The sequence below is a fragment of the Mirounga leonina genome, unplaced genomic scaffold, assembly GCF_011800145.1.
Source record: "Mirounga leonina isolate KUSES-001 unplaced genomic scaffold, KU_Mleo_1.0 Mir_488, whole genome shotgun sequence".
NCBI classification, from domain to species: domain Eukaryota; kingdom Metazoa; phylum Chordata; class Mammalia; order Carnivora; family Phocidae; genus Mirounga; species Mirounga leonina.
The window spans coordinates 1,951,506-1,968,030 of NW_023270777.1; the positions used below are offsets into that span (position 1 = coordinate 1,951,506).

Sequence of the window (16,525 nt, forward strand, 5' to 3'; positions counted from 1 at the left end):
TCTTATTCACTTATTGATTTGCTCTTATTCACTTATTGATTTGCTCTCAGAAGGTGCTCAGATATAGTTATTGAAAGAAATTAGTCAAACGCCCCAAAAATACTTTCTAAGCTTTTCAGATAAATTCACTCAACTATAATTACACAATGAGATATTAAAAAAAAAAAAAGAATTCTCAAAATCCAACGGTAGAAAAACCCAAGAACCCTATTAGAAAAATGGGCAAAAAGCCACAAAGAGACGTTTCCCCCAAAGAGGATATGCAGATGGGAAGTAAGCACATGAGGGGATGCATGACACCATCAGCCATCAGGGAAATGCAAACTGAAACCACAGCAATAAACTACACACTTACCAGAATAGCTAAAATTTTTAAAATGAATGATAGCAGCCGAATGCAGGTGAGGCTACAGACAAAGGGGATCACTCACGTGCTGGGTGGTTGGGATAGAAAATGGGGCGGCCACTCTGGAAAGCGGTTTGGCACTTTCTTCTGGAACTAAACGTGCAACCACTATATGACCCAGCAATTGTCCTCTTGCATATTTATCCCAGAAAAATGAAAATTTGTGTTCACATAAAAACCTGTGCATGAATGTTCACAGCAGCTTTGTTTGCAATAGTCAAAACCTGAGGCGCTTGGGTGGCTCAGTCGGTGAAGCGTCTGCCTTTGGCTCAGGTCATGATCTCAGGGTCCTGAGATCGAGCCCCGCATCGGGCTCCCTTCTGAGCAGGGAATCTTGCTTCTCCCTCTGCCTCTGCCCCTGACTCGTGCTCGCTCGATCTCTCTCTCAAATAAATAAAATCTTTAATAAAAAAATGAGGTTGTACGTTTTCCTCTGAGCCCGGCTTTTGCTGTGTCCCATAGGTTTTGATGTATTTCTTTCTTTTCTAGATAACTTTCACTTTGAATCATGGTGATAATAGGAAAGCAGCTCTTCATTTACAAACAGCTAAGATGTCGTGGTTCTCTTTTTGTTATTTATACATGAATTTAATTTAGTCGTATTTTATTTTTATTTTTTTTAAAGATTTAATTTATTTATTTGACAGAGAGACACAGCGAGAGAGGGAACACAAGCAGGGGGAATGGGAGAGGGAGAAGCAGGCTCCCCGCAGAGCAGGGAGCCCGATGAGGGGCTCGATCCCAGGACCCTGGGACCATGACCTGAGCCGAAGGCAGACACTTAACGACGGAGCCACTCAGGCGCCCCATAAGTATTTTTTTAATCTCTTTTTGGCGTGTATTCAGGTCTTCCTTTGATAGATTGCTGTGGCAAAATTACTTCTAAAAGCACAGTATAAGCAACTTTTATTTTTGCTTATTATTATTCTAGGAAGCCGTTGGCTCCCGCTAAGTTGTTCATCTTTCAGAGACCGTTTGACTCTATAAATGTTCTGCTTATTATCATGCAACACGCTCGGGTTTACTCTCTCAGCAAGTGAGTCATTCTAATAACTCAAAAGAATTGCCATTTTCATTTTAGTTTTGTCTTCCTTTTCTCTCCCACCTTGCCTTTAATACAAAGGTACCTTGGATACCAGTGATGAGCCAATATTAACACTTTTTTTTTTAAAGAAATCTTTACAGGCTCGAACTGGTGACCCGGAGATCAAGAGTCACGTGCTCTACCACCTGAGCCAGCCAGGCGCCCCGTGATATGTTGTTATTAACCAAAGTCCATAGTTTGTTTTACGGGTCACTCTGGGTTGTGCATCCTGTGAGGTTTTTGGGTTTGTTTTTTTTTTTAAGATTTTATGTATTTATTCGTCAGAGAGAGAGAGAGAGCACGAGCAGGGGGAGCGGCAGGCAGAGGGAGAAGCAGACGCCCCGCTGAGCAGGGAGCCTGACATGGGGCTCGATCCCAGGACCCCGGGATCATGACCTGAGCCAAAGGCAGTCGCTTCACCAACTGAGCCACCCAGGAGTCCCGATCCTGTGGGTTTTAACTCATGTATAATGACATGTATCCACCAGTAGAGTTCATACAGAATAGTTTCACTCCCTAAAAATCCCCCAAGCGCCGCCTACTCATCCCTCCTAAGCTCTGAAGCACTTGACGTCGCAATAAAGAGGACGCTACAATGACCTTTCTCTCCTCTCTCTGGAAGGTCACCTGACATCTTCGTCACATGCAGAAGCCAACGGTATTGCATCATAAAAAAGTGTAGGGAAAATGCATTTTTGAGGTATGCTGGACGATTGTTACAAACATTGTATCATTTTTCAGGCTTTTGAGATGTTCAAAAGCCTGAAAAGCATCACAGCAGGTACCAGGGTCGACCCAGCCATAACCGATACGGATCCTGATTTAGGATTTAAATTAAAATTGTTGCAGACTGGGGCGCCTGGGTGGCTCAGATGGTTAAGCGTCTGCCTTCGGCTCAGGTCATGATCCCGGGGTCCTGGGATCGAGTCCCGCATCGGGCTTTCAGCTTCATAAAGTTGTGGGGGGGGGTCTAACTTAAGCAAATATTAGCTGTGATGCTTTTGTATTCGTAACGCTATTTTTTTTTTAAATCTTTTTTTTTTAATTTTTTTAAAGATTTTATTTATTTATTTGAGAGAGAGAGAATGAGAGACAGAGAGCATGAGAGGCAGGAGGGTCAGAGGGAGAAGCAGACTCCCTGCCGAGCAGGGAGCCCGATGTGGGACTCGATCCCAGGACTCCAGGATCATGACCTGAGCCGAAGGCAGTCGCTTAACCAACTGAGCCACCCAGGCGCCCCTCGTAACGCTATTTTTTTAAGATTTATTCATTTATTTGAGAGAGAGAGACTGCAGTGGGGAGGGGCAGAGGGAGAGGGAGAGACTCCCCACTGAGCGCAGAGCTGGACACAGGGTTCAATCCCATGACCTTGAGATCATGACCTGAGTCACAACCAAGAGTCAGATGCTTAATCGATTGTGTCACCCAGGTGCCCCCATAATGTTTTTTTCTAAGGAGGGCTCCTCAAAACTGTGTACGCTTCAGGCCCCATAAAACTCACATTCACCCATGTGGCTCTAGGAATGAAGTGCAGCTCAGATCCTGGTTAGATGACCAGTCAGCGTGTGTAGAAAATTAAACCCATGGGGCGCCTGGGTGGCTCAGTCGGTTAAGCGTCTGCCTTCGGCTCAGGTCATGATCCCGGGGTCCTGGGATCGAGCCCCACGTTGGGCTCTCTGCTCGGCAGGAAGCCCGCTTCTCCCTCTCCCACTCCCCCTGCTAGTGTTCCCTCTCTTGCTGTCTCTCTCTCTCGTTCTAGTAAATAAATAAATAAAATCTTTTTAAACATTTTTTTAAAAAGAAAATTATACCCAGGCTTTGTACAGTCAAGGATGACTTTGCAATAGGTTCAAAGCATACGAAGAAAAAAATTTTTAAAGTGAAACAATTATTAACTTCAGAAGAAACAGAAGTTGTGCAAGGAGCTAGAAACCAGATCATACCGCTGGGCTCAGCAGGTACCAGGGTCGACCCAGCCATAACCGATACGGATCCTGATTTAGGATTTAAATTAAAATTGTTGCAGACTGGGGCGCCTGGGTGGCTCAGATGGTTAAGCGTCTGCCTTCGGCTCAGGTCATGATCCCGGGGTCCTGGGATCGAGTCCCGCATCGGGCTCTTTGCTCCTTGGGAGCCTGCTTCTCCCTCTGCCTCTCTGTCTCTCATGAATGAATAAATAAAAATCTTTAAAAAAGGGGCGCCTGCGTGGCTCAGTCGGTTAAGCGACTGCCTTCGGCTCAGGTCATGATCCTGGAGTCCCGGGATCGAGTCCCGCATCGGGCTCCCTGCTCAGCGGGGAGTCTGCTTCTCCCTCTGGCCCTCTTCCCGCTCGTGCTCTCTGTCTCTCATTCTCTCTCTCTCAAATAAATAAATAAAATCTTAAAAAAAAAAAATCTTAAAAAAAAAAAATTGCTGCAGACTGAACGAGAAGATCGTGCCCCGTCGACATGATAGAGAATTACTAAGTAACACTCACAAGTGATCAATAAAGAAATACCCGTTTGCATCTATTATTTAGAAATTCTGATGTCAATGCTGGGAGACACAGCCAAAGCACCAAAAGCGAGCTCCTCTGAGCAGCAGGGGCGGCTGCCTCGAGCCCCACAAGACTTCAAGCTGCACGAATGATCAGTCCGACCACTTTTTGAAGGAGACGTCCTAGAGAACTTTGCAAGTGAACGCTAGGAAGTCTCAGCACCGTGCGAGGCTAGAAGCAGCAACCGCTTGAAATAGGACATGTGAAAACAGGCAAAAATAGCAGCTCGCCGTCCACCCTAGGGCATGTCTGAGTCACGTGGGGCACATCCATACGTTGGAACTCTCTACCGCTGCGAAGTTCACAGACATAAACTGGTCAGGGAACAGCAGAGGCTGGACGGACGCCCTCAGGCCCGGGGAAGCAGGAGGAGCACGCGACCTAGTGATATGTTCTGCTGCATCCACGCAGGAACGCGGGAAACGTCCCGATGGGACGCGTGGAACGAGTGATTCCGTGGGTCAGCTGGACGGGACCACAGGGCGCCTCGGGAGTTGGTCAGACACGATTCTGAGTGTGTCTGGGGGCGTGTTTGGGGATGAGATGAGCATTGGAACTGGTAGAGCAGACTGGGCCGGCCGGCTCCGTTGGCTAAAGCCCTGATGGGAACAAGAAGACTGACCCTCCCGGGAGTAAGACAGAGTCCTTCCCGCCTGACCCCTCCACCCTGGGACCCGGGCTTTCTTGCTGGCTCGGGCTGCGATGGAAACATCCGCCCTCCCTGGGTCTTGAGCTTGCTGCCTTCACATGGAGCCACACCGTCGGCTCTCCTGGGTCTCATGCTTTGGACTCAGACTGGAACTGGGGTCACTGGCTCTCCGGGGTCTCCAGCTCACCCGCGCACCTGCAGAACCTGGGACTTGCCACCCTCCATAACCGCATGAGCCCATCCCTTGTAATAAATCTCTTTAATAAATCACACATACACAGACACACACATCCTGCTGGTTCTTTGGAGAGCCCTAATCCAATGGCCACAAAATAGTTAACTCTGGGAGAGGTGGGAGGCGTGAGGAGCATCCCTGTGTGTGTGAGAGAGAAGCATTTTTTCCTAATAGTATATATTACTTTTGCAGTAAAAATAAAACAACAACTCTAATTGCTTCAAGAACCTCTTAATATTGGCTTCAGAATGATTTTGGAAGGTGACATTTAGCCCCAGAGGAAGTGGCTGGTGACACCCTGTGCTAGAGAAAGGTCCAGAAGAGGTGGTCCCACAGCAGATAGGGGACAGCGTCTTACCGAACCCCGTTCCCTTAGCAAGCATTTTCTGCAGCCCCCGTCAGCCAAACCACAGCTCCTGGGGTTGGGAGGAGCCCCGTTGTTCCCTGAAACCTCTTCTGTGGGAGATCCCCTGGGGTGGGGGGAGCTGCTTCCCCATGCAGTCCCTCCGGCCCCCACCTGCTGCCTCGAGCTGAGCATCTCTGCTCCAAACCCCCCTCCCCTCCCTGACCCGTGTCCCTTGGGATGGGGTCTCAAGGCGCAGCTGTCTAGGACTAAATCTGTCTCTTCCAGATGCCCCCCTCTTCTTTGCTCCCCACATCTCCCAGTTCCAAATGACCAGTCCATGCAATTTCAAATACTTGCATCTTCCTTCCCTACCCCATGGAGCGGGCTGAAAATTATAATCATGACAGTCACTTGCGGAAGGAGGCGGGACCTCAGTGTCTCTGGGGGTCTGTGATGCTCACAGCACACCCTCCCTCCTGTCTCGACCCCTCCCCTCTATTTTTCCTTTCTTCAAAATCCCCCCTGCAGAGAGCTGGGGGCGGGGCAGGGGCGGGCTCCTAAGCCGTGATGTTCAGCCTCATCTCGCACACCCAGCGTTGCACCTGCTTGCAGAAATTGTCGTTCCAGCGTCCATTCGCCTGGACTACCGCGCAGTCTTCACCTCCACCCACCTCATGCCCCTGCCAGTCATCTGGCTGAGTGGCCGCCCAGTTCCTAGGAAGGCAGGATGGAGCTCAAGCTCTGACCCCCAGCCCTGCGACGCTCACCCCCACCTCAGAAAAGCACAGCCGAGGAGGAGGGGTTCAGGGAGGGGATGCAGCAGCCTGGGAGGGAGAAGGTTGGGAGTTTGGTCCCCGGGGGAAGGGTGGGAGTGTAATGGAGCAAAAGACCAGGGGGCTGGCCCCAGGCCAAACCAACAGGGCAGAGGGGAGGCCACTTACTTGTAGTTCTGCTGATAGTCTGTGCCATCCACCCATTTCCAGGTGCCCTCGCTGTCAGTGAGACCTATCCAGGCATTGAAGGGATTTGTGTGTTGGACAATGAATTTCTGGAAAACAGGAGGGAAGGAAGGTTCTAGTGCCTTGAACCTCCGTGCAGGCAGCTGCGGCTGCCTCCATCTTGTCCAGCCCCCTCTGTCCCCAGGCTGAAGCGTCCACTCCCAAAACAACTATTTTTGCTTTTTCTTCTGGAACTGGAGTTATTGCTGAGTGGAACTTTGCGGGGCTAAACCTCGTGCTAAGTGCTTTCCAAAGGTTATCTTATTTGATCCTTCAAGAGCTCTTTAAATTGGGCACCCTGGTGATTCACACTTCACAGGTGAGATTAAGGAACTCGAGGTAGTTGGTGGAACCCAGGAATTCCAGTGCTGGGGTTTGTGACCGCTCCCCCCGACTCAGCACCCCACCTCATTCCCAGCTCACAGCTGCTACCCCGACTCTCATCTTCTGGTGTCTTCTGCTCACGACCTCGAACTCTTGGAATCCTGACTCTGGCCCCTGCTGCCCCCATGGGACCCCAACACCCACTAAGGATCTCGGTTTCAGGGGCGCCTGGGTGGCTCAGATCGTTAAGCGTCTGATCTGACTTCAGCTCAGGTCATGATCCCAGGGTCCTGGGATCAAGCCCCACATCGGGCTCCTGGCTCAGCAAGGAGCCTGCTTCTCCCTCTCCCTCTGCCTCTCTCCCTGCTTATACTTTCTCTCTCTCTCTCTCTGTATCTCTGTGTCTCAAATGAATACATAAAATCTTAAAAAAAAGAAAAGATCTCGGTTTCACTTGCCTCTCAAGGGCATGTGCCCTGTTCCTCCTGGTCCTGCTTCTCTGTGTAGCTGTGACTTCTGGAGTTTTGTTGGGCCCTGGGCCTTTCAAGCTTGGACCCACTGCCCAGACCCCCTTATGACTTGGCTACATGGGGTCTGCAGTCTGAGGGAAATGTGTGAGGGCAGGGGTGGGGAGGAGGTGGTCTCTGAGACAGCTCCCCAGGACTCACGCACACCCCCGAGGACAACAGACCCCCACATGGCTTTCTCTTACAGAAGAGACTTTAGCCCCATGTTTTGGAAGGGTAGCAGTGGGAGAATATAGAGGAGACGGGGGGATGGCCTGATTAACATACACGCCTAGCCCTTCCCTTTGACAGCATGTGGAGGGTCTACAACCCCATTTGGAGGGAAATTTCCTAATTCCATTCGCTTCCTAGAGACCCCATAACGATTGCAGACCACCTCACTTGAGCACAGGTATGACAGCACCCTTGAATTAATTCTAGAATCCTGCCAACAGGACAGCATTCTGTGCATGAGGAGGCTGGGGGGCCTGCCCCACAAATTCAGAGGCGTCAACAGAGCTGGAGGGAAAGTGCTAGAGACCAGATGTTCTGTTTGCTGCCACCTGCTGTCCCCACCCCCTCTTCCCGCTGCCACCGGAAGCTGAATGACCGAACGGAATACAGATCGCCGATATCCAGCCCTCTGGGTTGAAGACTGAGGGGAGGAATCAATAGTGCCAGGTGAATTCATCTCCCCTATTCCTGGGTAAATAACAGGCAAGAAAGAATTGCACCCATTCAAAAAAATGGCGACGGGCGGGGAGGGGGGCTGTGATCATGGAACTTATGCAAAATTAAAGAGGAGACGAATGATATAAAATATCAAAGAAGACATCCAAGAAGAAAGAGAACACAATGATAAGTGAAGGGAAGAAACCCAAGAGAAAGATTTGAGCCATGCAAAAAAGCCCAGGAACTTAGCAGAAAGCCAAGTCTGGGGCATGAACGATGGGCTTGAGGACAGGACTGCCACCCAGAGGGAAAGAGAAAGACAGAAGTATAGGGTGGGGGCTGTGGACAGCAGACAACAGAGGGACGTCTGGATGACCCGTTCCAGAAAAAGAAAGAGAACGCACAAGAAAAAAAAAGTTCAAATTAAAATTATATTTAAGAATTTAGGAAACCTAAATTTACGAATTAAGAGGATGCTCCTGGCCCCGGAGGAAAATTACAGAGAGAAGGAGCAACACCAAGATATATCTGGACGAGGCTAATGAGATTCAAAGACAGAAAAGACTCCAACTATTCAGGCAAAATGCTTACGGAATCTCAGAGAGAAAAGAAGGAGGCATCATAAACTTCAAAGTTGCTAAGAGACTAGCTCTTCATTGCTCTCCGCACAAAAAAGTGAAAATCTGTGAAGGGCTAAGGGTGTTAGCTGATGTTGCTGGAGTAATTATATTGCAACATGCACATGTATCAAACCAACACATTGTACCCCTCAAACTTACACCATATTATATGTCAATTATATCTCAATTTTTTTAAAGATTTTATTTATTTATTCATGAGAGACAGAGAGAGAGAGAGAGAGAGAGAGGCAGAGGAAGAAGCAGGCTCCCAAGGAGCAGGGAGCCCGATGCGGGACTCGATCCCAGGACCCTGGGATCATGACCTGAGCCGAAGGCAGACGCTTAACCATCTGAGCCACCCAGGGGCCCCAATTATATCTCAATTTTTAAAAAAAGAACAAGGCGGGGCACCTGGCTGGCCAGTCGATAGAGCATGCAACTCTTGATCTCGGGGTTGTGAGTTCCAGCCCCATATTGGGCATGGAGCTTACTTACAAACAAACAAAAAAGAGGAGGCTTGGGGCGCCTGGGTGGCTCAGTCGGTTAAGCGTCTGCCTTCGGCTCAGGTCACAATCCCAGGGTCCTGGGGTCGAGCCCCACATTGGGCTCCCTGCTCAGTGGGAAGCCTGATTCTCCCTCTCCCACTCCCCCTGCTTGTGTTCCCTCTCTCACTGTGTCTCTCTGTGTCAAATAAATAAATAAATAAAATCTTTAAAAAGAAAAAAAAGAGGAGGCATGTGAAGAATGTAAGTAGACTGGTTTCCTCATCTTTCATATGGAAAGTTGTATGAACTCTTTGACGTTTTTTGAAGTCGATAAATTTTGGCCCATCGTTTAAAATGATCAAAGTAATCACTAGTATAACCAAAAAGAAGCTACATGTAGTTCAAAATACCGTAGGGGAGAAAACAAAAAGAATACATCTCACACAGCAAACGTGAGAAAACAAAAGAAGAATATCGACAGAAAGAAAAAAAAAAAGACAGGCTTGAGGTTAAATATGTCTGTTAAAAACAAATGTAAATGAGATGCATATCTATTAAAAGAGAAGACTCTTACTCAGTTTTTAAAAATTGGAAACAACACGTATTCACAATCCGTAGGAGAAATTCCTTTATATATTTATATATTTATAATGTATATGTTTATCTATATATTTACATATTTACTTAGTATTTGATATATACAAATACATATATTGGATATATATTTGATAAATGTATTCTGGCAACATGTACTGTTTCCTTAGTCCCCTCATCTCTCCCTCCCTCGAAGGGGATAAGAGTGCCTGCCCGTGGGGTCGAGAGGATTACAGGTAAATATATGGAAGTGTTTCTCACCGAGCGAAGACTTTTGCCAGTCACATCCTCCTTTTTGAAAAAATGTCTCCACCTATCCTAACGGCTTGGCTGTCCCCTGCAAACTCTGGTGTTGGGGTTGTGGCCGGTGGTGGCAGCAGGCAGGGGAGACCAGGAACTCTTTGGAGGGGGGACCCAGTAACCCATGGCAGGTGTGTCTCTGGGAATTCTACCCGCTCTGTCCCTTTCGCCCAGTGACCACCCATCCACATGCAGCAAGAAGGCGCTGAGCCCTGGCACTGTGTTCTCCACCCAAGCCCGTGGCCCTTCAGCTCATTCCGTCCGGAATTCTGTCTCCCCACCTGCCGCTCATCACCTGCTCACCTGGCTCCTGGCTCCAATAATGTCCCACCTCTTAAAATCAGTGGCTGCTTCGCCATGAACTTCCCAGGGCTCTCCCAGACCTCCGCCTCTGGACTCTTCCTCTGGTTAAAAACTGAGAAGAAAGCAGCCTGACCCAGCCTCCCAGCTGCACCCCGGGAAGGTGCAGTCTCACCTGCTCCTCTCTGGAGTTGATGACCACCAGGTGCGCGCTCTCCAGCTGGCAGTACCTGTCCGCGTCCTCCCAGGTCTTCCCGGAGCCCGAGAACCAGTAGCAGCTGCCCCCGTACTCCAGCCAGTTAGGGGGGCAGCACTGTGTGCCTGCGGGGGCGGGGGCCCGGGGAGGTGAGAGCCCGCCGGCGGGTGCAGGCGCACCGGGCGGGAGGCCCCCTCTGTCCCTACCATTGCTCTGGAAGAAGGCCATCTGACAAGTCAGGATGCGCAGGTCCATGGGGAAGTGCTTCAGATGCAGGAGCAAGGCGGCGTGATCTAGGGCGTGGCATGGGGGGCGGGATGTGGGCGGTGGGGGTGCCCACCTGCCGGGACCCCCCACGGCGCGCCAGCCTCGGGACTGGGGACACGCAACACGCAACATGCACACACTCAAGGTCGGGGGGTCTCTGACCTGCTTTCAGATCCCTCTGCTGTTTCTCCAGCTTGGCTTCCAGAGAGATCAGCTGGTGACTGGCACTGCGCCCTGAGAAAGAGGAAGGCTCGCCCATCTCCCTCCCTTCTGCCTCCTTAACGGCCCTCCATCCGCGCCCACCCGAGCCTCCCTGACTCCACCCCGTCCCCACAGTGGCTTGCCAAGGCCCATACCTGCGCCGGCCGCTCTCCTGCTTCAACCCCCTCCGCAGGTCCCCATGTTCTCAGAACAGGGCCTCTCTTCATTAGCACGAGGTCCCTGCCTGCGGACCGGCCCCTAACCGCCTCTCTGCCCAGCCCTCGCCACTTCGCCCCTGCCACACTGCAAAGGGCACATGGGAATGGACGGTAGTCTTCCTCACCTCCTGGCTTTGCAGATTGTGTTCCCGCTACCTGGCACGAACCCCCATCGTCTTCACCTGCCTGTTCATCCTTCAGGCTCCCTCGGCCCAGGGATCAGCGTCCCTGGACGCCCTGCCCAGCTTCTCGGGCTGGGTGTCGTGCCCCCAGCACCCCAAACACGCCCCTCCTGCAGACGGGGCACCGGGCGTCCGGCACCGAGCGCAGCCAACCCAGCGCGCGGATAAGCCGCAGCCCCGGCCTCACCGGAGCCTCCACGCACCATGGGAGAAGAGAGTGCCGATCTCCGACAGGACGCCGTGGGAGAAGTGGCTGAAGTTTTCCTTTAGGATGCGCAGCTCCTCTTGCAGCTGTGCTCCTGGCCAGGGGACAGAGGGAACAGGACAAAGTGGGGAGGGCTGCGCCCGGCCTCACAGCCCCCCCGTCCGCGTCCCCGCCCCCTCCCGGCCCCATCACCGCCCCACAGCTGTCCCAGCGCTGCTCCTTGCTGCCCTCTCGCTGCGCTCCCCGATCTCGTGGCCCCCGGCTCGGCGCCCCCCTCCCGGCCGGCCCCGGCGACCCTCACTTTGGGACCCAATCACGCAGATGGCCGCCAGCAGCAGGACGTTGAAGCCCAGGACGAGCAGACTGAGGCGCAAGGTGGAGCAGAAGCGCCGCAGCAGAAGGGGCGGCTGCGTGGGGGTCCCTGCCGGAGAAGAAGGGGCGTCAGAAGGAGGGGCCTGGGGAGGGGGAACCCAGAGAGTGGACATATGGGAGACCCCGGGGGAACGGAAGTCTGAGGAGGCACATTCCCCGGGTGGGTGGGAGGGAAGTAGGTGGGGGCTGGTTGTGCAGGGAGTCACTGGGCTTTGAACCCAGGGGCCAGGCATTGCACACGCGCGCATTTGCACACTCGCCGCCCCATGAACACACACAGACACGCACACACACCAACACAGGTAAGTGCAACACAAAGCACAGGGCCCACGATAGTTCACATCATCTGTGCGCAAAGCCCCGCTCCCGGACCTGGGGTACCGGGGTCCAGGCCCTGTGTCCTTCTCACAGTCCATGCCTGGGCCGCTCAGACGAGTCCCAAACCGCAACGACAGACCCCTCATTCCTTACTGCGGGTCATTCCACCGCAGACGGCTCCCTGGGGTCTGCCCTCCCAGCCCCCATCCTTCTCCTCTGGCATTTCCCTCTGCCCTGGGGCCCCCAGAACCCCTCGCTCCACCACCAACTCTCCCCTCTAGCTTCAGCAGAACCTCACAGAAACCTCTCCCTGCCCTTGGCCAGACTGAACCCCAACCCCCCCACGCGTGCACCCTCCTCTCATTTCACTGTCCCGCTCAGAGCTGTGCACGTGCTCACTGAGGCACACGTTCACATGTCTCCTCACACGTATACACACAGACACACACGATCTCACACACTCACAAACACACCCCCCGCTTTCGCACCGTCCCCCTGCAAACAAGATGCTTCCTCTTCGGCTCAGACCCCACCTTCCTGTCTGCTCGCTGCCATGACACCAGGCACCTCTGCGTCCTGGGGTGGTCAGGCAGGGGCCCAGGGTCTTCCTCCCAAGTTCACCTCCTGTCACCACCCTGAAGTGGACACTCCCTGTGAGTGACCACCCAGAACTCTTGAAATCCTCACACCAATGACTGTCACCTTCCCCCCCCCCTTCAGACACACTCAGGACCCCATGCTGACTCGGAGAGGCCATGTCTCTGACCGCCACTGCCCGCTCCCCCTCTCTGAGCACAGCCTCCCCTCCGCACACCCATCCCCTCCCACCCTCCCCATCCTCTGGGCATCTCTCCATCCAGAAGGCCTCCCTGAGCACGGTCTTCCCCACCCAGCCAGGACCCCGTGGCTGAGTCTGACTGTTCTCTCAAACCCTGTCCACTGCCCTTGTCCTGCTTCCCAACCTGACCCATGATCCAGAAACCCCAGTTCTGGGCTAGCTCGGCGATCTATGCCCGCACCTCCACTCTGAAGTCGGACCACCTGTGGTTGAGTCCAGCTGTGCCCCCAGCTAGCTCTGAGATCACGCGCAAGTCACTCGACCGCTTGGTGCCTCAAATTTTCTCATGTCCACTTCTAGTATCTAAAATAGCCAGACTCACAGACATCAAGAGTAGAAGGGTGGTTGCCAGGGTCTGGGGACACGGGAGTTGCTGTTCAATGGGTGTAAAGTTTTGGTTATGCAAGACGAGTAAGTTCCAGACATCTGTGGTATATCCTTACACCTGCACTGACGTGTGCTATGGTGCAGAACTCATATTGAGTATTCTTATCACAACTTTTAAAAATGGGGGTAAGGGGGCGCCTGGGTGGCTCAGTTGGTTAAGCGACTGCCTTCGGCTCAGGTCATGATCCTGGAGTCCTGGGATCGAGTCCCGCATTGGGCTCCCTGCTCGGCAGGGAGTCTGCTTCTCCCTCTGACCCTCCCCCCTCTCATGTGCTCTCTCTCATTCTCTCTCTCTCAAATAAATAAATAAAATCATGGGGCACCTGGGTGGCTCAGTCGGTTAAGCGACTGCCTTCGGCTCCGGTCATGATCCTGGAGTCCCGGGATCAAGTCCCGCATCGGGCTCCCTGCTCGGCGGAGAGTCTGCTTCTCCCTCTGACCCTCCCCCCTCTCATGTGCTCTCTCTCTCTCAGTTTCTCTCTCTCAAATAAATAAATAAATAAAATATTAAAAAAAAAAAGTCCCAGGTTGAACTCCTAGGCATGAAACTACAATGCCTGAAATGGAAAATCCACTGGGTAGAATTAGTGGAAGATGAGACTTCAATAAAGATTAGTGAACTTGGAGACACAGCAATAATAACTATATAAAAAGAAACACTGAAAGAGAAAAGAATTAAAAACAACAACAACAGGGAGAGCATCCGTGAGCTGTGGGGCCATGAATACATGCCTAATTACAGTCCTTGAAGGAGAAAGGAGCAGGGAGGGGGGCAGGAAAAGGGGTTTTGAGGAAACAGTGGTTGAAACATTGCCAAGCTGGCGGAAAACTGCAGGCTTCTAGAGCGCTGGGAAAGGCAGAAGCCTGTCCTGGAAAAGCAGGTGCTGTCCATCAGGTCTTTTGGGGTGAGCTCCCTCCTCTGTGAAATCCAAAACCTCTCAACTCTGTCCAAGCCTCCTGCTTAAACTGAATCCTCTCACCCTCAGAGGATCCGACAATATCCAAAATCATCCCGAGTGTTCACTACATACCAGGCATCACATGGGCACTGAGGACGCACAGGGTGTGATTCATGTCGCCCCTGACCACCCCCCGCTCACCACCCGGGAAGGGAGAAGCCGTGGGTGGGGACGCCTGTCCCTCCTGCTGCCCTTGCCCTGATCAGCTCCCACCCTCCCGCTGTCTGCCAGCCTCGGGAATGAGGGCCCCCCTCCCAGCCCAGGCTAACCAACCCCCTCCCTGAGCTCCTGTCTCCATGGAGCCTCGCTCCATCACGAGACCCCCTCCCCGGCTCCTGGCTCCTGCCCTTCAGCTCAGATCTCTCTCGCCTGAAAACAGTTCCCAGACACTTGAGTCTTCCTTCAGGAGTTGCTAGAGAAAGATCTAGGCAGGGCGCTTAGGGGAGTGGGGGTCTCCCGGGATCTCTCTGTGCCCATCCCCCATCCCCCAACCCTCCCACATACACACCCTCCTGCTGCATGTGCTTTCCTTGCACACACACACACACACATGTGCACACGCGCACGCGCACCCTGCTCAGGTTGGGAGGAAGGGGGACAAAGTCATCTCCAGCTTTGAGTTATTCCCTCGCCCTCAGGGGCCCCGGGGGGAGGGGCGGGTAGTGAGCAAGGTGAGGTCGGGGGCAAGCAGAGGAGACGGGCGTCCTACACCCAGAGAAGCCCTGTCCCTGGTCTCGGGTGAATGTGACCTCAGCGAGACAGAGAGCCACCAGCAGCTAGACGGAGGGGGAGTGAAGCCCCAGAAACCGGACACTCACCTACGCAGAACCTGTCTCCTCTCCTGGGGTTGTGCCCACGAGGGCCCGGGCCCTCACCTCCACCCAGTGGGTGGTCATTGTCCTCGGAGTCCAGCTGCTGGATGTCTTGAAAGTCCTTGGCCATGCCGGGTCCAGGGCTGGAGCTGGGTTGGGCTGAGGTTCCCCTTAAGGCTGGGGCTGAGCTCGGGGCTAAGGCTTGTGCTAAGATGCTACTTTGGGCAGAGGCTGATGATGGGGTTGGATGTAGGGTGGGAGCAGGCTGGGTTGGGTCTAAGGTTGGAGGTGAGTGTGGGGCAGAAATACAGCTGGGTCCTGTCCCTTCTCAGGAGACTGCTCGGGCCTTGACGTGGCCAGGAGCCCTCCTTCCACACTCATGGACCAAACCACCCCCCATCCATCTGGCCCCCGCTGTCCCTGAACAAGGGTCTCCTCAATACCGAATATCCCCCAGTCCCACCTGCCTCCCCCACCTCGGTTACCTGTGAAAGGTATGGAGGGCTGACTCCCCGGTGGCTCGGGTGGCCCAGGCCCCAGGGCAAGGAGGGGCTACAGCGAGAAGTGGAGCAGGTGGAACCAGGAGGGGCTGGTCCAGGCGAGGCCCCTGAGTCCCTGTGTCCCAGGGTCCACGTGGTTCTAACCTGGCATCTCCTGCCCCCGGGACTTTGGACAGTAAATAGAAGCGGAAACGGGGTTGGAACTCAGGCAAAGCGTGGCGGGGGCGTGGGGACACGACTGTCTCCGTTCTTCCCAGAGAAAGGGGTCTCCTGGCCTCTCCCCCCTTCACCCCCACACGCCGGCCACCTCGCTCCTCACCGCACAGTTCGGAGGGGTCCAGGCCGGGAGGGGCTGGGGGGCAGTTCACAGGGTCCCCTCTGCCCCTCCCCCCTTTCCCTCCCTGCCCCCGGATTTCCCAGAATTGCTGGTGTCTCCAAATATCCCTGGCAGGGATCAGAGGGGCCGGTTCTCTGCTCTTGCCCAACGTGCGCGGGCTCAGCAGCCAGGCTCCCCGGCTCGGGGCTGGGGGGCATCGCTGTCCGGGGAATAAGGCCCCTCCAGGACCAGGGGCACAGGGGGGCGGAGGCAGGAGGCAGCCCTCCCTGGGCAGAGGGATCCGACCTCACCAAGCCCCTTGCGTGGCCCGGGCAACATGAACCTTCTGACCCCCGCCAAACGGGCCGCCGGCCAAGGGCAGAGTTTCTCTTCTTCCACTAAGCCTTCGTGCTGAAAAGGGAAGGAGAGGCCTGAGTGTTCGGGCGGCAACTTTCTGACACACACAGTATCCCTCTGTGAGGGACACACACACGCACACATTTGTGTGTTTTACTTTCTTCTGAATTCCTGGCACCCGGCACATAGTAGGTGTTCAACTAGTACTTACTGAATAAGTGAAGGAATGGATTCTCGCATTATTGACGTGAAAGTCTCGTCGAACAATGTAAACCTTGCTCCTTGCGTCCTAGTTCGTGACCAACTGAGGTGAGTTTCCCAAACCACTAGTGGGCCGCTAAT

General features: G+C 53.4%; 1 protein-coding gene across 2 annotated transcripts; it reads right to left on the reverse strand.

The window, feature by feature from the left end:
• Positions 1-4,049: 4,049 nt before the first annotated feature.
• ASGR2 (asialoglycoprotein receptor 2) lies at positions 4,050-15,140 on the reverse strand. Of its 2 annotated transcripts, none has more exons than XM_034989429.1 (8): positions 15,017-15,140; positions 11,626-11,745; positions 11,323-11,418; positions 10,681-10,752; positions 10,458-10,544; positions 10,231-10,376; positions 6,198-6,304; positions 4,050-5,970 (listed from the first exon to the last, which is right to left on the reverse strand). In XM_034989429.1, the coding sequence occupies exons 1-8, from the start codon at positions 15,138-15,140 to the stop codon at positions 5,814-5,816; spliced, it is 909 nt and encodes a 302-aa protein (XP_034845320.1). In that variant the 3' UTR covers positions 4,050-5,813. The 2 variants fall into 2 exon arrangements, with proteins under 2 accessions (XP_034845320.1, XP_034845321.1); XM_034989430.1 differs by having other exon boundaries at positions 11,611-11,745.
• Between the last annotated feature and the right edge of the window lie 1,385 nt (positions 15,141-16,525).